The 22,106-nt window shown below is 40.1% G+C and overlaps 1 protein-coding gene across 3 annotated transcripts in view; it reads right to left on the bottom strand.

Moving 5' to 3' along the window:
* phf14 (PHD finger protein 14) overlaps positions 1 to 22,106 on the bottom strand; it is a 252,389-nt gene that overhangs the window by 199,342 nt on the left and 30,941 nt on the right. For all 3 annotated transcript variants that reach the window (XR_009512717.1, XM_059972616.1, XM_059972617.1), the window contains exons 3-4: positions 20,674 to 21,254; positions 16,564 to 16,708 (exon numbers count right to left, since the gene is read on the bottom strand). Coding sequence is in view for 2 of the 3 variants with exons in the window: in XM_059972616.1 (XP_059828599.1) it covers positions 16,564 to 16,708; positions 20,674 to 21,254 (726 nt within the window). In the remaining variant the exon portion in view is untranslated. The remainder of the gene's footprint in view (positions 1 to 16,563; positions 16,709 to 20,673; positions 21,255 to 22,106) is intronic.

Below are 22,106 nucleotides of genomic sequence, written 5' to 3'. Positions count from 1 at the left end.
AACCAATGCCTCTACAGTTTCTTCAGCTACCTTTTTCAGAACCCTGAGGTGTAGACCATCTGGTCTAGGTGACTTATCTACCTTCAGACCTTACAGCATCTCAAGTACCTTCTCCCGAGTAATAGCCACTGCACTCACTCCTGCCCCAACAGCGGCAGAAACTCACAAACTTCCAACATAATACTAGTATCTTGCACATGAAGATTGACACAAAATACTTATTCAGTTCGTCCACCATTTCCTTGTCCGCCATTACTACCTTTCCAGCATCATTTTCCAGCAGTCCAATATCTATTCTTGCCTCTCTTTTACTCTTTATTTATCTGAAAAAACTTTTGGTATTCTTTTTGATATTATTGGATAACTACATTCATATTTCATCTTTTCCCTCCTTATGGCTCTTTTAGTTACCTTCTGTTGATTTTTAAAAGCTTCCCAACCCTCTAATTAAAACTTCCCAACTAACTAATTTTTGCTCTATTCAATGCCCTTTTTTTGCTTTTATGATGGCTTTGAATTCCCTTGTCAGCCATAGATGTGTCATCCTGCCTTTAGAATACTGCTTTTTCTTAGGGACGTATTTATCTTGCGCCTTCTGAATGGCTCCCAGAAACTCTAGGCAGTGCTGCTCTGCTGTCATTCCAGCTAGTCCCATTCCAATCACCTTCGGCCGGATCCTCTCTCAAGCTTCTGCAATACACTTTGCTCCACTGTAATAATGATACATCTGACTTGCATTCAAGCTGCAGGGCGAGTTCTTTCATTGTATGATCACTGCCTACAAAGGTTCTTTTACTTTAAGCTGTCTAATCAAATCCAATCATTACATAACACCCAATCAGGCCAGGCAGCATCTATAGAGAGAAGCGCTGTCGACATTTCAGGCCGAGACCCTTCGTCAGGACTAACTGAAAGGAAAGATATTAAGAGATTTGAAAGTAGTGGGGGGAGGGGTAAATGCAAAATGATAGGAGAAGACCGGAGGGGGTGGGATGAAGCTGAGAGCCAGAAAGGTGATTGGCAAAAGGGATACAGAGCTAAAGAAGGGAAATGATCATGGGACAGGAGGCCTAGGGAGAAAGAAAGGGGGAGGGGAGCACCAGAGGGAGATGGAGAACAGGCAGAGTGATGGGCAGAGAGAGAAAGCAAAAAAAGGAGCGGGGAAAAAAACAAAAAAAACTAAATATATCAGGGATGGGGTAAGAAGGGGAGGAGGGGCATTAACAGAAGTTAGAGAAGTCAATGTTCATGCCATCAGGTTGGAGGCTACCCAGCTGGTATATCAGGTGTTGTTCCTCCAACCTGAGTGTGGCTTCATCTTGACAGTAGAGGAGGCCACGGATAGTCATATCAGAATGGGAATAGGATGTGGAATTAAAATGTGTGGCCACTGGGAGATCCTGCTTTCTCTGGCAGACAGAGCGTAGGTATTCAGCGAAACGAGTCTGCGTCGGGTCTCACCAATATATAAAAGGCCACACCAGGAGCACCGGACGCAGTATACCATACCAGCCAACTCACAGGTGAAGTGTCGCCTCACCTGGAAGGACTGTCTGGGGCCCAGAATGGTGGAGAGGGAGGAAGTGTAAGGGCAGGTGTAGCACTTGTTCCGCTTGCAAGTATAAGTGCCAGGAGGGAGATCGATGGGAAGGGATGGGGGAAAGAGGGGAGAGGGAAAGATGTGCTTGGTAGTGGTAGTGGGATCCCATTCGAGGTGGCAGAAGTTACGGAGAATTATACTTTGGATATTAAGAAAGAAATCAGGAGTGTTCAAAGAAGGCATGAAGTTGCCCTAGCAGACAAGGTGAAAGAGAATCCAAATGGATTCTACAGATATGTTAAGAGCAAAAGGAGAGTAAAGGACAAAATTGGCCCTCTGGAAGATAAGAATCGTAATCCATGTGTAGAGCCAAAAGAGATTGGGGGTGGGGGGTGGAGATCTTAAAAAAAAAATTTGCATCTGTATTTACTCAGTAAACAGTCAGAGTCTACAAAAGCGAGGCCAAGTTGCATCAACTTCATGGACCCAAAACAGATTACAAGAAGTAGTGTTTGCAGTCCTGAGGCAAATGAAGGGTGGATAAATCCACAGGGCCTCATAAGGTGTTCCCTCGGACCCTACAGGAGGCAGGTACAGAAACTGCCAGGGCCCTAGCAAAGATATTTTAATCATCCTTAGTGATGAAAGAGGTACCAGATGATTGGAGGACAGCCAATATTGTTCCGCCATTTAGAAAGGCTCTAAACATAAACCAGGAAATTGTAGCCCATTAAGTCTAACATCATAGAAACATAGAAAAACACAGAAAACCTACAACACAATACATGCACTTCTGCCCACAATGCTGTGCCGAACATGTACTGACTTCAGAAATTACCTAGGGTTACCCATAGCCCTCTATTTTTCTAAGCTCCGTGTACCTATCCAAGTCTTTTAAAAGACCCTATTGTATTTGCCTCCACCACCGCCGCCAGCAACCCATTCAAGGTAATCACCACTCTCTGCGTAAAAAACTTACCCCTCACATCTCCTCTGTACCTACATCTAAGCAACTTAAAATTGTGCCCTCTTGTGTTAGCCATTTCAGCCCTGGGAAAAAGCCTCTGACTATCCACACAATCAATGCCTCTCATCACCTTATACAATTCTAATCAGGTCACCCTCATCTTCCGTTGCTCCAAGGAGAAAAGGCCATGTTCACTCCATCTATTCTCATAAGGCATGCTCCGGGGCAGCTTCTCTGGGTGCAGAGCTCAGGGAAAAAAAGAATCAACAGACATAAATCAACGAGTTATATGTTATGTCTCCCTCTCACTGAAATGGGGACACCGCTTTTCCCTTATTAGGGCGAGAGAGCCTGTGGTATGTCGAATGGGTGAACATGTAATCTTAAGGGTACTGCAAGTCTGTATCTTTATTGATGCTTGCGTGCTCAGTGCAGGGCACTGATGCTTTTGTGCTGGGGGGGGCAGTTATTGCCTTTCTGCTGCTTGTGCATGGGAGGGGGAGTGGGGGGGCTTTGGGGTTCTAAAGTTCAACTGTCATTCATTCTTTGGGGCACTCCTCAGTTTTTCGTGGATGTTTACGAAGAAAAAGAATTTCAGGATGTATATTATATATATTTCTCTGACATTAAATGCATCTATTGAACCAATTGAAAAGGTCTAAGACATTGGTGAGCCCTAATTTGAAGTATTGTGTGCAGTTTTGGTCATCTATTTAGAGGAAAGATGTAAACAAGCTTGAAAGAGTACAGAGAAAATCTACAAGGATGCTGCTGAGTCTGGAGGACCTGAATTATGAGGAAAGATTGAATAGATTAGGACTTTGTTTCTTAAAATGTAGAATATTGAGAGAAGATTTGATAGAGGAATATAAAATTATGACAGTATAGACTTAGTAAATGAAAGCAGGCCATTTCCACTGAGGTTGGGAGGGACTGTAACCAGAGGTCAAAGGTTAAGGATGAAAGGTGAAAAGTTTAAAGTGAACATGAGGAGAAACCTCTTCACTTAGAGGGTCATGGGAGTGTGGAACAAGCTGATGATGGAAGTGGTACATGTGAGTTCGATTGCAACGCTTAATCAAAGTTTGGATTGATGCAGTGTATGGACAATAGGGGTAGAGAGCTATGGTGCCAGAGCATGTTGATGGGAGTAAGTAGATTAAATGATTTTGGCATGCCTTAGATAGGCCAAAGGACCTGCTTCTGTCCTGTGCTTTTCTATGACTATGGCTCTAAACCTGAAATCCTGCACCCCCTACAATTTGCCTACTGACACAACCAATTGACAGATGACACAATAGCCACAGCTCCAAGAAAAGGCCGAGTCCTATGGACTTGGACCCCAAGATCCCTCTGATCCTCCACACTGCCAAGAGTCTTACCATTAATACTATATTCTGTCATTATATTTGACCTACCAAAATGAACCACTTCACATTTATCTGGGTTGAACTCCATCTGTCACTTCTCAGCCCAGTTTTGCATCCTATCCAGTTCTGCTGTAACCTTCTGACAGCTCTCCACACTATCCACAACACCCCCAATCTTTGTGTCATCAGCAAACTTACTAACCCATCCCTCCACTTCCTCATCCATGTCATTTATAAAAAAGGGTCTCAGAACAGATCTGAGGCACACCACTGGTCACTGATCTCCATGCAGATTATGACCCATCTACAAAAGCTCTTTGCCTTCTGTGGGCAAGCCAGTTCTGGATCACAAAGCAATGTCCCCTTGGATCCAAAGCCTCCTTACTTTCTCAATAAGCCTTGCATGGGGTACCTTATCAAATACCTTGCTGAAATTCATATACACTACATCTACTGCTCTTCTTCAATGTGTTTAGTTACACCCTCAAAAGATTCAATCAGGCTCATAAGGCATGACCTGCCCTTGACAAAGCCATGCTGACTATTCCTAATCATATTATGCCTCTCCAATTGTTCATAAATCCTGTCTCTCTGGATCTTCTCCATCAACTTACCAACCACTGAAGTAAGAATCACTGGTCTATAATTTCCTGGGCTATCTCGACTCCCTTTCTTGAATAAGGGAACACAACTGCAACCCTCCAATCCTCCAAAACTTCTCCTGTCCCCATTGATGAAGGAAAGATCATTGCCAGAGGCTCAGCAATCTCCTCCCTCACCTCCCACAGTAGCATGGGGTACATCTCATCTGGTCCAAGCGACTTATCCACTTGATGCTTTCCAAAAGCTCCAGCACATCCTCTTTCTTAATATCTACATGTTCAAGCTTTTCAGTCTGCTGCAAGTCATCACTACAATCACCAAGATCCTTTTCCATAGTGAATACTGAAGTATACATTAAGTACCTTTGCCATTTCCCCTTGTTCCACACACACTTTCCCACTGTCATACTTGATAGGTCCTATTCTTTCACGTCTTATCCTCTTGCTCTTCACATACTTGTAAAATGTCTTGGGGTTTTCCCTAATCCTGCCTGCCAAGGCCTTCTCATGGCCCCTTCTGGCTCTCCTAATTTCCTTCTTAAGCCCCTTCGCACATGGTCTGTACGTACTGGCTGTGTGGTGAAAAAGGCACAACAGCACCTCTTTCACCTCAGATGGTTGAAGAAGTTTGATATTTGCTCCTAAGAACCTTCTATGGGAGCAATTGAGAGCATCCTGACTGTTTGTATCACTGCTTGGTATGGGAACTGTACTTCCCTCAATCGCGGGACTCTGCAGAGATTGGTGCAGACAGCCCAGCACATCTGTAGATGTGAACTCCCCACTATTCAGGACATTTACAAAGACAGGTAAAAAAAGGCCTGAAGGATCATTGGGGACCTGTGCCACCCCAGCCACAAACTGCTCCAGCTGCTACCATCTGTGGAATGGTACCACAACATAAAAGCCAGGACCAACAGACACCAGAACAGCTTCTTCCACCAGGCCATCAGACTGCTTAATTCATGCTGACACAACTGTATTTGTATATTATATTGACTATCCTGTTGTACATACTGTTTATTATAAATTACTATAAATTGCACATTTAGAGAGTGACATAACATATAGATTTTTACTCATGTACAGTCAACCCTCCTTATCTGTGGATTCCGCATGCGCAGATTCAACTAACCATGGATCAGGAAAACCCGGAAGTTCTCTCTCTAGCTCTTGCTGTTTGAGCATGTACAGACTTTTTTTCTTGTCATTATTCCCTAAACCGGGGGTCGGCAACCCGCGGCTCCGGAGCCACATGTGGCTCTTTTACGTCTGTGCTGCGGCTCCCTGTTGCTTTGGGAAATAATTGGTTGTGGCGACCCTTTTCCTGGCACATCCGAACCGGCTCACAATTAGATAGCCTACGGGGGTTTGCGAGCACAGAGCTTTGGAGCCTCTGCGCCATGGGGGGGGGGGGGGGGGGGCAGGTTGAGGGAGGCTTAAAAGTGAGGCTGAAGATTTCGAATAAAGTTTTTTCCTTCGACTGCAGTTACCGACTCCGTGTCGTAATTTTAGCGCTGCGTGTAGCACACCACTACATGGTCAGTATTTAATTAAAATGTATTTTATGTTAGTTTGTTAGTTTTTGAAATGTAAATCTAAATTTGAAGATTATGGTGATCTTGTACAATCTAAATAAGACGTTGTGGCGACCCATTTCCTGACACATCCGAACCGGCTCACAATTAGCCAGCGTTCAGGCTAAGGGAGATAGCCTACGGGGGTTTGTGAGTACGTGTCTTTTGCAGCATCCGCGCCCATGGGGGGCGGGTTGAGGGAGGCTTAAAAGCAAGGCTGTTTAGTTCGAATAAAGCTATCTTTGACTGCAGTTTACTGACTGCGTGTAGCACACCACTACAACGTGTTTTTATCGCTGGCTGTCCAGAGGGGAGGTGCTGAAACGCTTTGTCGCGTGTCTGGAAGAAGTGAAAACTTTCCTGGGCAGCAAAGGGCTCAACTTTCCTGAGCTGGAACAGCCAGAGTGGCTGGAAAAGCTACACTTCATGGTAGACATGACAGCGCACCTGAACACGCTGAACACAGCTCTTCAGGGGTAAGGACGTACAGCCCTGCACATGTTGGAGGATGTTTTGGCATTCGAGCGCAAGTTGATGTTGCTTGCCAGAGATTTACAGAAAGGCACATTGTCTCACTTCCCCAATTTGAGAGAGTTCAAACAAGGTCACGACATGATAAATTCGGGGTATTTACATTCTGCAATCATCGCAATGCAAACATCGTTTGGGAAACGCTTCTGTGAGTTCAGAGAGGAAAAAAACACATTATCCTTCCCGGTCACTCCCCTAAGCATCGATCCATCCCTACTGAATACGACTGCATTGTCAGGTGTGAGTCAACCTGAACAAGTATGATAAATATTTTAATTGCCTATTATTTTACGTATATTCATATGTTTTCATTGTTCAGTGAAATAGTCCTTTTATTTTTCAGGTTGACAGCTGGCTGACGTTATTTTTGGTTTGCTGCTGGCGGCAAATTTAAGTTTGGCATTTTTCATAAATACAAGAAGGACTCAAATAGACGTTGAGTATTTTACTTAAAAGTAACCTTCAACCCAACGTCTTTTTTTCGGAGTTCAAAATGTTTTTGTTGCATGCAGAAATGTAATTTCGTTTTCTCTGCAGGAGTTCATCAATTTCATAAATGCAACACATTATAGTTTGTTTATACATAGCATAAAGGCAAAACAAAACGTTGTATGCAGTGTTATTTCATTTTAAATGTCAAACGGGTTTTGCGGCTCCCAGTGTTTTCTTTTCTGTGGGAAACGGGTCCAAGTGGCTCTTTCAGTGGTAAAGGTTGCTGACCCCTGCCCTAAACAATACAGTATAACAACTATTTACACAGCATTTACATTGTATTAGGCATTATAAGTAATTTAGAGATGATTTAAAGTATTCGGGAGGATGTACTTAGGTTACCGCAGATCAGGAATTTCTCTAAGTCAGAACAGGTACATCTAGTATTATTTAGTGTCAGTTGGTCAAACGTTTGTCATAATATATAGTATATATTTTACCTTTCTTTGCATATAATATACTTAAGAAACATATGTATTTCAATAATTAAACCACTGTGTTGCTTAGTAATAATTGTAGCTTGCATCGGGGCAGGGCCTTCACATGCTCCATTATTCTCACTTTATCCTTTAAAATTGTTCCAATCGTTGACTGACTGTAACTTAACGCTTTTCCAATGATTGATGGCGTTTCACTTCTTTCCGATCGATTTATTATTTCCACTTTAATCGTGATCATTTTCCATCAATGGAACAGAAACACTGTGGGCGGCAGGTCCCGAGCTCCGCTGGTCCTAAAGTCCACCGCTCTGAGACAGGTTAAATAAGAGACTTGAGCACTGCGTTTTTTGGTATCCGCGGGGAGGGGGGGGGGGGGGGGATCCCAGAACCAATCCCCCGTGGATAAGGAGGGCTGACTGCATATGAAGGATGTAGGTAATAAAGTCAATTCAATTAAATTCAATTCTTCATCTGCCAAGTCATATTATTTTTACACAGGCACATGGCACAGGCAGCAATCCAGAGACTACTACCCTGGAGGTCCTTCTTTTTAGCTTTCTACCTAGATCCTTAAATTCTCTCTTCATGATCTCCTCCCTTTTCCTACCTATGTCATTGGTGCTAATATGTACCAAGACTTCTGGCTGTTCACCATTACCCTTTAGAATGCCGTGGAACTGATCTGAGACATCCATGACCCTGGTACTTGAGAGGCAACATACCATCTGGGTGTTTCTATTGCATTCACAGAATCTCATGTCTATTCCTCCAAGTGTGGAACCCCTATCACTATTGCAGTTCTTTTCTCCCCACCTTCCCTACTGAGCCACAGCGCTAGTCCTCGTAGCCCAACCTAACCATGGCCTATCTCCAGAAAAGCCATCTAACCCACTATACATCCTCAGCATTTGCAGCCTTTAAATCACCATCATAGGCCTGAGGGTTATAAACTTAGCCAGCTCCATCGAGGGCACTAGCACCATTAACATCAAGGATATCTTCAACAAAGGCAGTGGTGCCTCAACAAAGCAGCATCCATCATTAAGGACCCTCACTATCCAGGACATGCCCTCTTATTAATACCATCAGGGAGGAGGCACAGGTGCCTGAGAATGCACACTCAAGTGTTTTAGGAACAGCTTTTTCCCTCCACCATTAGATTTCTAATGGATCATGAAAACTACCTCACTATTTTACTCTTTTTTTGCACTTTTTTTTTATATATATTTCATATTTTAACTTATCATGATTTTTAATGCATGCTATTTAATGCGCTGCCACAAGGCAACAATTTTTACAACACAAGTCAGTGGTGATAAACAATTCTGATTCTCTAAGTTCCTCACCACCATGACTTGAAAACATACCATAGTCATTGGGTCTAAAATTCCAAATCTAACAGCACGTTGGAATTTAATTCTCCAGAAAGAATACAGTGATTTAAAAAAGGCAGCTCACTGCCAACTTCTCAAGGGCAATTTGGCATAGGCAAAATGTTAGTCTTGCTAATAATTCCATTATCAACAAAATAAATATTATAACATAGATCTGGCCTGATCTGTGATAAAGTGAAAAGGCTGCTCTTCTGAAAATGCTTTATTCATTATTGAGCCCTAAGGTAAAAGATCAAAGACAGAAGTCAGAATGGGTTTGGTATATAAAATTAAGAAGACAAGCGATGTAACTGAATTATCTGGAAGACTATTTTGGATCTATGGATAATGACAATAGAAGATGTTGCTGCTGCTTTATTTAAATGGAAAACAGCCATGAGAGGAGAGTGGATGTCATTGGAGATGGAAATGGGTGCAAGAGAGCTGTGGAGGGAGTGATTCCTTTGAAATGCTAAATGAAGAGGAAAGGGGAAAAGATGGCAGAAATTACAGAGAATACTCCATTAATTATGAAGCCTACTGGAGTGAAAGGCAAGATCAAGGAGAACATATCCTTTTTTTCAAATTACTTTTTTATGAGTTTCTACAATGCAACAAAACAAAAAAAAATTTAAAAAGAAGTTTATACAGTTCAAAACAAACATATCAAATGTACAGTTCATAACAATTAAGAAAAAGCACCTATAGCCGAATCGTATATAGTCACCACCCCACCCTCCCACTACCCAACTCCAGGCCAACCTTACGATTTAAGAAAAGTTAATCAGAACTTTTATCACCACAGAACTGTATTTATAAAAAGATATATTGCCTACTACCTCAACTATAATACGTTTACACATAAAAAAATGTAAATCTTAACCATAAGAAGCTGGAAGTAAGAGATTTACACCCTCTCCTCATTATATGCATCTTCAGACTCTGCGGATTCACAGTTATGCGAGGAACCTAGTTCTACCAATGTCTCCTTATATGCATCCAAAACTCACAGTTATGCGAGGACACCTGGTTTCCAGCCAATACAAGTCACATGCGCGCGCCTCACAATCTCACTCCCACCAGTCTCGCATTGGTTTTGGTAGCGTATGGATGCATGATCTTGTACTCTTAAACTTGTGTTGGTTTTACCTATGGTACAGTGATTCTGTGCTTGAAATATTTAACTATGCCTCCTAATCGTCCGATGTCATGTCCTGGGCCATCAACCAAGCGGCAGAGAACCGCTTTTACACTTGAAAAAAAGTTGGAAATTATTAACAGCACGGCATCAGCTCTGGGACACAACTACCGGGAACAGAATCATGCCTCTAAATTTCTTTTGTTGCCTGACAATGCGCCAGCCCATCCAAAACATTTGGACAGCATTCATCATAACAATGCATTTCCTGCCACCTAACACAACATCGCTGATTCAGCCACTTGACCAAGGTATGATCCATATTCAAAGCTTTTTTTTTACGGCAAACTATCAGATGCTGCAAGCAACAGATGATTTTGAAAATCCTGGGAGTTTACCAATGGTGAGAGAATGGCGGAAGTTGGAACACTTGGCACAAATAGCGATGGACATGGACTCAAGTTTAGAGCAGAGTCAGAATTTCTGTCGTTCCCTGCCGTCAATCCTTCTTCCCTACAAGCAAATTTACTGTGAAAAACAAAATGCTGTTAAACAAACAACCTTCAGCACGTTATTCAAACCGGTGTCATCTCCTGCTTCCGGGAGTTCAAAGAGTTCTGTGAGTCTTCCTTCATCCCTTGCTGTGCTTGATGTGATCCCAACACCACAACAACCACTGGAGCAAACACACCTGCCACTGTTGGTGAGTACCGTACACCCTAGTATGTTAACTTTCCATGATTTATTACATTGAATATTACCTTAAATTGATTAAATATAATACTAATGTGTCTTGTAGTACTACTTTTGTGTCGTATTGGTATGAAAATGTGAATAAATTACAGATAAAACATATCTAGGAAGCCCTCTGGAACGCATCCCTATTTTCTCCATTTAAATAATTATTCATATTATGCACTTTCACATTATGCGTCAACTGCAAGGAACGTATCCCCCGCATATAACGAGGATAGGGTGTATATGCAAAAGAATAAAAGGGAGGAATGCACCCTTAATCTAAATGGGAATTATGAAAATATTCAAGAAAAGCTCCCCACACCTTTTGGAACTTTATGTCCGAATTAAGAAATGAATAATTAATCTTTTCAAGGTCTAAGCAGGACATAACGTCTCTGAGCCATTGAGCATGAGTGGGTTGGGCAGCATTTCTCCACCTAAGAAGGACTACACGTCTGGCCAAAAGAGAGGTGAAAGACAATGTACGACACTTAGTTGGAATCAGATGCATGTCAACTTCTCCCGAAGTACCGAAAAGTGCAATCAGAGGGTTAAGTTCCAAGTAGCAATTAAGTATTTGAGATAAAGTTTTAAAAAATCTCTCCAGAATTTCCCCAAGCTAGGACAAGCCCAATACATATGAATAAGGAAAGCCTTGCCCCCTTTACACTTACCGCAACAGGGACTAATATCAGGATGGAAACGCAATAATTTAGTTTTAGACACATGAACCCTGTCTACAACCTTAAACTTCAAAAGGTCAATGGCAAGCACATAGAGAAGTTGAATTAATTGACTTGAGAATTGAACCCCAAACCTCATCAGACAAAGGAAAATTTTAAAAACGCTCCCAGGCAGTTTTAATTTTGTCAAAGGGGGCTGGCCTCAACATCGCTAACATATCTCGAATAGTAGAAATTAAACCTTTACCCAATGGATTCATATGAAGAAACAAATCTACATCATTTTTATCGGATGCCTCATGAAAGTTTGTTATTAAAGGGTTGATAAAATGTCTAATTTGGAGATATCTAAAGAAATGAGTGTTAGGTAGTCCTAGCTTTAGAGACAGTTGTTCAAAAGTTGCAAAGCGCTCATCTATGAAAAGATCTTCAAAGCACCTAATGCCCTTCCTGTGCCAGTCTAGAAATGTTAAATCCGGCATAAAAGGCTGAAAAAGATGACTATGTAGAATAGGACTAGAGAGAGAGAAACCATGAAGCCCATTATATTTTCTGAACTGAGCCCATATTCTCAGAGTGTGGCTTATAACCAAATTAACAATTAATTTAGGCAAATGGCAAGGAAGTGCAGAGATGGAGAGATTCTTATTAGAGTTCAACTCCATTCCCATCGATATTGGGCAGTCAGACTGATTATAAAAGTGTGACCAAAAGATAAGACAATGCATGTTGGATGCCCAGTAATATAAACAAAAACTGGGCAAGGCTATACCACCTACCCTTTTAGGTTTTAGAAGGTAAGCCTTATTTAATCCGGGACGTTTGCCCTTCTACAGAAAGGACAAAATAATAGAATCTAACAAGTCAAATAAAGCTTTAGAAATAAAAATTGGTAAAGATTGAAGTAAGTATAAAAATTTAGGAAGTATACACATTTTAACAACATTAATTCGACCTATCAGAGATATGGACAAGGGTGACCATTGTGCTAAACTCTGTTTTGTATGTTTTAAAAGATTAGTAACATTTTCTCCAAAAAGACGCTTATAATTTGTTACTGTAATGCCAAGGTAAGTAAATTGATTATTTACTACTTTAAAAGGGAGGTTATGAAATTCTAATAATTGTGCTCTATTTATTGGAAAGAATTCGCTCTTATGTAAATGAAGTCTGTATCCCGAAAGCTGGCTGAATTTGTTAAGGATTGAAAATATCGCGGATAAGGAGGTAGTCAGGTTTGATATAAAAAGTAAAAGATCATCAGCATAAAGAGACTTTATGCTCAGCACCCCTCTCCCCCAAATCCCCATCAATTCAGCGCAACTAAGAAACGCAATTGCCAATGGCTCTATGGCCAGATCGAAAAGTAAGGGACTTAAAGAGCACCCTTGCCAGGTGCCACATTTAAGATTGAAAGGTTGGGATCGCTGAGAATTAGTCAAGACAGAAGCAGTGGGGTGTGAATATAACAATTTAATCCATATAATAAAACTTTGTCCAAAAGCAAATTTTTCTAAAACCGCAAAACGATAATTCCACTCCACACAATCAAATGTTTTCTCCACATCTAGAGAAATGACACATTCAGGAATCCCAGCTGAAGGTGAGTATAAAATATTAAATAGACACTGTATATTAAAAAAAGAGGCAATTTTTAATAAAACCAGTTTGGTCTTCAGAAATAATTATGGGTAGAATGATCTCCAATCTACAGGCCAAAACTTTAGCCAACATTTTAACATCAACATTTAGCAAAGAAATTGGCCTGTACAAGGAACATTCTATTGGATCTTTGCCTTTTCTCGGTAAAAGAATGATACATGCCTCATTAAATGATGCTGGCAATTTACCATGTTTAAATGAGTCAGTTAAAACTCATATTAGTTGAGGAAAAAGCAGTGAGGAAAATGATTTATAGAATTCTGCAGAGAACCCGTCAGGTCCAGGAGATTTACCAGACTGCAGTACAGAAATAGCTGAGATATTTCCTCTAGTGATAATGGTTCATTCAATTTTGCTTTAAGATCACGAGAAAGCGTAGGAATATTTCAACTACTTAAGAAATGCTCAACAAAATTATGATCATTTAGAGATTCAGAAGTATAGAGTCGAGAATAGTAATTCTGAAATGTGTCATTAATTTCAGAATGATTCTAGGTAATGTTCTCATTTTCCATTCAAATTTTTGTTATATGTTGTTTAACTTTTGAGCGTCTTAGTTGGTTGACTAATTTACCAGATTTATCATCACGTATATAAAACCAGCTCTTACTTTCCAAAAGTTGGCGCTCAACTGGGTGAGTGGAAATAAGGTCAAACTTAGTCTGAAGTTCCACTTGTTTCTTATACAGCTCCTGATTTTCAGTCTGGGCATATAGTTAGTCTGTTGCTTTAATTTGATTGACCAGATCTAATCGCTCGTTATGGGCCTTTCTATTCAAATTCACAGTTTATGAAATTATTTGACCCCTTGGGTATATTTTCATAGTGTCCCATGACTTTTCATGACTTGAGGTTTCAGATGACGTGTTAGTGTTTAAAAAGTTATTTGGTTCTCCATAAGTTTTACAAAGTCATTATCTGACAAGGTTGGATTAAAATGTCAATGTTTATTCATTTGGGGAAACCAGGAAGAATTATGGACAGGGTGACTGGGGCATGATCAGAAATCAAAATACTCAGATAGTCACAAAAAGCGAACAGATGGAATCAACTGATTACTAATTAAAAATCAATTCTAATGAAAGCAACTGATGTGTGAAAAAAAGAATAATCTCTCACATTTGGATGGAGAAAATGCGATACATCAGTGATACTATAATTGGAAAGGAAAGACTGAATTGATAAAGCAGATTTACTTGGTAATCAAGGAATAGAGGACGATTGATCCAAAACTGGATGTAACCAACAATTAAAATCACCACCCAATATGAGAGAGTATGAACTCAGCTCAGGCAATAAAGAGAAGAAACGATCAAAAAACTCCACATCATCCGAATTGGGGGCATATTAGTTAGCCAAGACTACCAGTGTGTTGTATAATTTCCCCAAGACAATAATAAAATGACCATCTGTATCAGATACTTTGTTATGAAGCTCAAAGGGAACATATTGATTTATGAGAATTGAAACTCCCCCCCTGGCTTTAGCCTGAAAAGTTGAATGGAAGTGCTGCTCCATCCATCTTGACATAAGATGAGAATTATCAGAACTACGAATGTGTATTTCTTGCAAAAAAAGTAATTGCTGCGTTAAGCTGTTTAATATGTGAAAACACCTTCCTTATTTTAACAGGATGGTGCAATCCCTTAACATTCCAGCTTACAAAATTCAACAGACTAACCATTGTCCTTTTTTAAAAAAAGATAGAGGATAGTAGGCATAAGCATTGTCAGAAATTCAAGTAACAACTTTGTGCAGAAGTATAAAACAGGACAGAAAAGTGTCCTGAACAATACAAATGTCTAAAGGTTCTATGAATAATGTAGGCATTAGAGTTCCCTCAGCCCTCTTGTACCCCACTACGAGAGCTACCGAAAAGCAGCAGCAAGCTCTTCAAAAAAAAAATCACCTCATTATCCCAGTTCCTGTTTTTTAACATCATCAGCAGCTCCATTTTGCTTCAATTAAAAAAAAAATTTTGGCACTACAAACTAAAGTTATACATAATGAAAAGAAAAACGATTCCACCATAATTTGTTAAGTTTAACTCATGGTAATAATCCCAAAAAAATATATGAACTAGTGTTTAAGAAAAAATATAAAAACAAGTAAACAGATTTTACCCAATAACCTATCCATAAGGAACTACAAAAAAAAAATTACTGACTTAAGAAAGGTCAGAAAAAAAAAGACAAAAATAAAAGTACATCTCCATCAATGTAAGTAATCAGACCGAACCAGAGGGAGTCAAAGCACAGGGAGGTCATCAATAAATTTCTGGGCTTCTGAAGCCGAATTAAACCACCTTTTGCCTCCACTAGTAAGAATTATTTGAAGGCCAGCTGGAAATTGAAGGGAAGGCTTGAAGCCGCGATTATATTATTCTTTCATGACTCCCTTAAACTTGGCTCACTGACTCAGAACTTGGGGAGCATAGTCCTTGACAACACAAATTGGTTGACCCTTATATTCCAACTTCCCTCTCCAACAGGCTTCCCTAACGAGGAGATCTTTAGTCTGGTAGCGATGAAAACAAATAATTACTGGATGTGGTGTGTCCCGACTCTGGGATAAGCCTTAAAGTGCGAAGAGATCTGTCTATCTCAGGTGGGATTGAAAGTATATTGTTCCCAAAAATCCCATATAACAGAGCAGAGAAAAATTTGACAGGAGATCCATGTTCAATAAGCTCTGGCAAGCCGAGAATACGTAGATTTTGACATCTGCTCCAACTTTCCAAATCAGTAACTTTGTATAATAGCTTGCTGTTATGATCTCTCAAGTCGAAACAAACACTTCCCAGCTCTTAAAAATGGTGGTAGACTCAAGATGTGATAAGCATTGGGCATGATCCTCCACTATGGACTTAATTTGAACCAATTTCAAATTCACTGAACTGATTGAAGACTTAAATTCAGCTATTATCTCCTGTCGGTGCTGCTCTAAAATCAAAATAATGTTTTCACCTGAGGGGCCAGCGACAGGAACTTGTTTCTTCCCCAATTTGGTGGTCTTTGAAGTCATTGTAAAATAGGCGTATTTGCAGGCAGAAGGGAGAATAAAAGTTTAATACTTTGGAGTGGAAACAAGGGAGAGAAAGAGTGCAAAGATAAGAAATAAAACGGAGCAATATATTTTAGCCACTAAACTATCGCCATCTTGACTGGGAGTCTGGTGAACATATCCTTGATTTGCACAGAAATGGGTGAGCAACAATTTGGAAAATGGAACAAACATGCTGAGTGGCACATTGGCAGCAATGGAGATGAAGCCACAATACTTTGTGTCCAGTATTGTCCAACATAAATACATGTCAAACATGCCCAGTACAAAGATAAATGCATGCATATCTTTGGCACTTTTGTTCAAATTTTAGTATTAGGTTTATTTTGTCAACAAATTAAAATTATTGTTTTATACATGCCTGAATACTGAATGCATATAACTTACCTTCATGTACAGTTACTCCACAATTGTCACACTGGACAATTTCATCTGCATCTTCACTGTTATCTCCAAGACAAACACAGCAAATCTGTACAAAGTCCATTTTCTGAGAACTGAAGTTTTGGTCTCTGTCTGTTGAAAAGGAATCCTAAAACAAAATACAAAAATGCATTTTGAATTGCATCAAAACTGTTTCAGAAAGCAGAAATTATTTCTGTAGTCGTCTGTGATAATTTAATTCAATGCTATTTCTCAGAAATTGATGATAACTTCAGGCTAATTTTCAAGGAAATCAGTTCATAATTAATGAACAGCATCTGCAAATGAAGGATGACAGACCTAAGAGGCCTTAAAATTCTAAAGGGACTCAATGGAATACGACAGCTTTTTCCAGTTGCCAGACATCCCGACATGGGGCAACCTACATGGTCAATTAGAATAATTTCTACCTCATAAACAAATTGTAACTACTGTAAATGTTTTTTTAAAATGAGTTAAAAAACACACACATACACACATACACACACACACACACACACACACACACACACACACACACACACACACACACACACACTAAAGGATACACTGCTAGCAGAGATGCAGCAAGGAGATCCCCATATAAAGCTTTGCTAACAATATCAATCATATGAGCTATCGAACCACTTTGGTGTAAATTTTTGCTAGTATTTAAATGTGAAGATGTGAAGTTTGGCCAAATATGGAGATAGCAACTAATAGAAGCAAAGTAAATTTAACCCTTACAGAATTCACAAATCACTGAAATGTGAGACATGCAATAAAATCTGCTCAAGGAACTTGTGAAAAAAGCAAATGAATAAACTTATTTTTCTACTTGCATTTCTTGACACACTACTTCACATTACAGAAAATCATAAGGAAAACCACTGTTTAGGAATGAGCACACTTCCACCCACTGACTCTCCAATCCAGGAGTTACCTGTACAATATACTTCAATTGAAAATTCAGTCATTGTTAATTCAGGTAAGCTGAGATCATGGACCCACTACATAATGCCCTATTATTTACAAAAGAACCCAAAATGGCACAATATATTTATGCTAGAAATCGGAATGCAGGTTCTTATGTATTTTGTTTAGCCCTAATGTCATATCCAGCTCCTGGCAAAAAAAAAATAACCAAACAGCTTTGGAGTGGCTTACACCCAAAAACAAATTCTATAACTAGACTTCTATAGTTCTCTAACAGACCCTCACTCAGTTTAGCTTGTCTGACAGCAATCAGAAAAAGGGATCGGCTCTTAGAGCCCATGGAACATCCACACATATACTGACTTCAAGAGAGAGGCAGGCAGCTTCCACAAGTCCTCGTGCAAGTCTTCATCAGTGAGAAACAAGTCAGCAAGGAGATCCTATTTGCTGGGTGGGCAAGAATACCTCTGCTCATAGAACGTAACAGCATAAGAGTGGAAAGAATCCTGCAGTAATGAGAATCCCAAAATAGTGATTTAAGAAATGTTTTGCCCTCATGAAATGTCATTGTATCCTAAGCACAACTGTTTACACCTGCACAATGAAGATCCTTTTCAGAAAGTAAATTGTTTTGCAAAAAAAAAGTGAGTGAGATATCACTTATGGGTGATAGGACTGGCTCAGGAAAAGCTTGGTCAGAGTGGAAGTTGGGCTGAAGGGTCCATTTCCATGCTGTATAATTCTATTATTCATCAGCAAAGAGATATTGCAAGGGGCCAGGATTTATTCAATCATGTGCCCAAGGTCCTACAAAATAGAATGTGGGGTTCCCATCTGATTATTGGTATAGTACGTTGGCTTAAAAATTGGAACATGAAGAGCATCACTTGGCTTGCACTGAGGGCAATGATTGTGAAAACATATTACAGGAAGTATTTTTCAGTCAGCAAATCCTTTATGGCTGTGCTGACAATGCTTCCCTCCTCTATTCAACTAAGAAATGGAATATGCATTCAAAGGAATGCACCTGCAGAAGCTACCTTCGCGTTCCTGGTGTCCTTCAGACTGCATCTCATAGTCTGGAGGCTCTTGATCTGTTTGCTGCTCCTGTTCTGTTACCAATGGCTAATTTTGGTTTGATTCCAACACCATCACACTGAGCACGGGGGCCCCCTGGGGCTGTGTGCTCAGTCCACTGCTGTTCTCTCTGCTGACCCATGAATGTGCAGCAATACACAGCTCGAATCACATCAAGTTCACCGATGACACGACCGTGGTGGGTCTTATCAGCAAGAACGATGAGTCAGCATACAGAGAGGAGGTGCAGCGGGTAACGGACTGGTGCAGAGCCAACAACCTATCTCTGGATGTGAACAAAACAAAAGAGATGGTTGTTGACTTCAGGAGGGCACAGAGTGACCACTTTCCACTGAACATTGACAGCTCCTCAGTAGAGATCGTTTAGAGCACCAAATTTCTTGGGTGTTCACCTAGCGGAGGATCTCACCTGGTCCCTCAACACCAGCTCCACAGCCAAGAAAGCCCAGCAGCGTCTCTATTTTCTGCTAAGGCTGAGAAAAGTCCATCTCCCACCCTCATCACATTCTACAGAGGATGTATCAAGAGTATCCTGAGCAGCTGTATTACTGTCTGGATCAGGAACTGCACCGTCTCGGATCGCAAGACTTTGCAGTGGATAGTGAGATCAGCTGAAAAGATCATCGGGGTCTCTCTTCCTGCCATTACGGACATTTACACCACACGCTGCACCCACAAAGTTAACAGCATTGTGAAGGACCCCACACACCCCTCATACAAACTCCTCTCCCTCCTGCCATCTGGCAAAAGGTACCGAACGAAGCTTTCGGGCCCTCACAACCAGAGGGTTTCTTACCCCAAGCCATCAGACTCCTCAATACCCAGCGTCTAGACTGACATCTATATCATTTATTATTATATTGAAATTTGTCCTCTACTGTGCCTATTGTCGTGTTTATTAATTACTTATTTATTCATGTAGCACCATGGTCCTTTTGGAACTTTGTTTTGTTTTTACTGTGTACTGTACTAGCAGTTTATGGTCGAAATGATAATAAAAATCAACTTGACTTGACTTGATTCTGCAGTGATAAAAGTTCTCTGGCTGCTTAGCATGTGCTGAAGCATCCAAAGACTGATACAGGCAACAAATTCTTATCTTGAGACCACTGTTAACAACTGAAAGCATTAAACATTAGTTTCCCCCAGTTCCATGTGCTTCGTCAGAACTTACCACTAAATATCAGATTACTCTGCACTTTGAGTTGATAGAAACATTTCTTGTTGATTAAAATTTTTTGTTCTTAGTAAGATTCTCTATAGGCTTGAACATATACAATCGTTATCTGCACTTGTGAGAAGCCATCAATACTGGAAAATACCAGTGTCCAAGATGTCATCATTATGTTAATGAAATCAAGATATTCAAAATCTGTATTTTGTGAAGATTATCACAGTAGCATACAATTGTTCTGTGGAATTTTATACCACAAGTTTACATTGACAGAAAAAGAAAGCAAATAGCAGCACTAAGAGCTACAGGGATGATGCCTGGAAAAGATCAGGGATGCCAATGGATTCTATGGTAAGTGATCAATGCAATTTCATTACAAACGTGCCAATTCTTGGAAATGATCATCATCTGCTCAAAGTAAAACAGAATTTTGCACAATTAACATCTCCAAAACATGCACCATCAGATCTAATTTTAGGCATGGATGACAAACAGCATACTATCCTATAAAGTTTAAAGATTAAATATTAGAAATCGACCGACGGTATTTCTTTTTCACTGTAACAGAAGTTTTAAGAATCAAAGTTATTCATTTTCATCTGACTGCTTAACCCTCTGTGGACTAGAAAACAAAAGGTTAGGGAAGTCTCTGGATTATTTCCGGTGAGTCATATTTAAACAAATAACAAACTCCAGATCTCATAAAATGTAGTACCTAGATAAAAAAAAGTGCTTTTGTAAATAAATTTGCAATGGCTGACCATGTACAGATTATGCTTGAATTTAATCTTTACAGCATTCTCATCAGTTTTTTTAACATTATCTTTTTCTCCTGTATATTCAAACAGCCAAAAGTTATCTTTATGAATAAGGATTAAACACAGTACCTCATAATTCTTATTCTGGGACAGAAAACTGTCAGTCGTTCCTTCTGTCTTGGCAGCATTTCGATTAGATGGCCTGTTTTTTCTTCTAATTCGCTTATCATCCTCACTGGCACTGCTGCTGTCTTCATCATCAGGATTGCCCTCATCACTGTCACTGATATCATCCTCACCACCACCTTCATCATCATCATCATTTACACCTTTTCCTTTCTTTTTCTCACAAGGCCGCCAATCATTATCATCTTCACTGTCGTAATCATCAAACCCATTCAATTCTTCCACTGATATCATGTCAAGCATTGTTCTCTTTTTACGTAGATTCCACTTCTTTTGCCCATCGTTTGATTCATCTGGTGCAACGTCATCCATGGATTCTTTAGTTTTCTTCTGACTGGTTTCATTTTCAGTTTCTTCTTTGATTACAGGTTCTTCGGCTTGATCATCCTTGCATTCAACAATCTTTTCATCAATGGTAACCTTTTTATCCTGCTCTGAGTCTTCCTCACTGCCATTTTGTCCTCCCTCACTCTCCGAACCTTCTTCACTGTCCTTACCAGCACTTTCCCCACTGCCATCAGAATCTGTTATAAGTAAAAAACATTTTTGCATGTTTAAATAAGCAAATAATTCCCATGTAATTGATAATTATGTTAAGTATGGATATTGTAATTAATATTAACTAGGTTAGCTTCAAAGATGGCTGCTTTGCCAGGAGCTTCTGATTAATAATCTAAAGATGTTTTACTAATTATCACAACACTATTGAAATACTAAAAGGAGATATTCTGTGATGCAGAACTGTTCCATGCCTTTAGCATTGGAAAATTACAAATATTTCAGAAACAGCAGGTGTAATCTAAGACTATAAAACCATAAGACATTGGAGTAGAATTAGGCCATTTGGCTGATCATTGCTACCCATGCCAAGTGCTAATGAGGCTAGAAATAGAAAGATTATACAGTTTAAGACGGGGCTAAGGAGTTGTTAAACATAGGAGTAGAATTAGGTCATTCAGCCCATCAAGTCTGCTCCAGTATTCAATCATAGCTGATCCCGTATCTCATTTAACCCTATACACCTGCCTTCTTGCCATAGCCTTTGATGCCCTGACCAATCAGGAAACTATCAACTTCCACCTTAAATATACAAATGGACTTGACCTCCATCGCAGTCTGTGGCACAGCATTTCATAGATTTACTACTCTGGCTAAAAAAATTCCACCTTACCTCTGTTCTAAAGGGTCATTCCTCAAATTCGAGACTGGGTCCTCTAGTTCTGGATACCCCCACCACAGGAAACATCCTCTCCACATCCACCCTATCTAGTTCTCCCAACATTCGGTAGTTTCAATGAGATTCCCCCCACATTCCCCAAAATTCCAGTGAGTACAAACCCAAAGCTGCCAAACACTCCTCATATGTTAACCCCTTC

The sequence above is a fragment of the Hypanus sabinus genome, chromosome 6 (assembly GCF_030144855.1).
Source record: "Hypanus sabinus isolate sHypSab1 chromosome 6, sHypSab1.hap1, whole genome shotgun sequence".
Taxonomy (NCBI): domain Eukaryota; kingdom Metazoa; phylum Chordata; class Chondrichthyes; order Myliobatiformes; family Dasyatidae; genus Hypanus; species Hypanus sabinus.
Note: the sequence above shows the minus strand (reverse complement) of the source record. Positions and strands in the feature narration are given on the sequence as shown.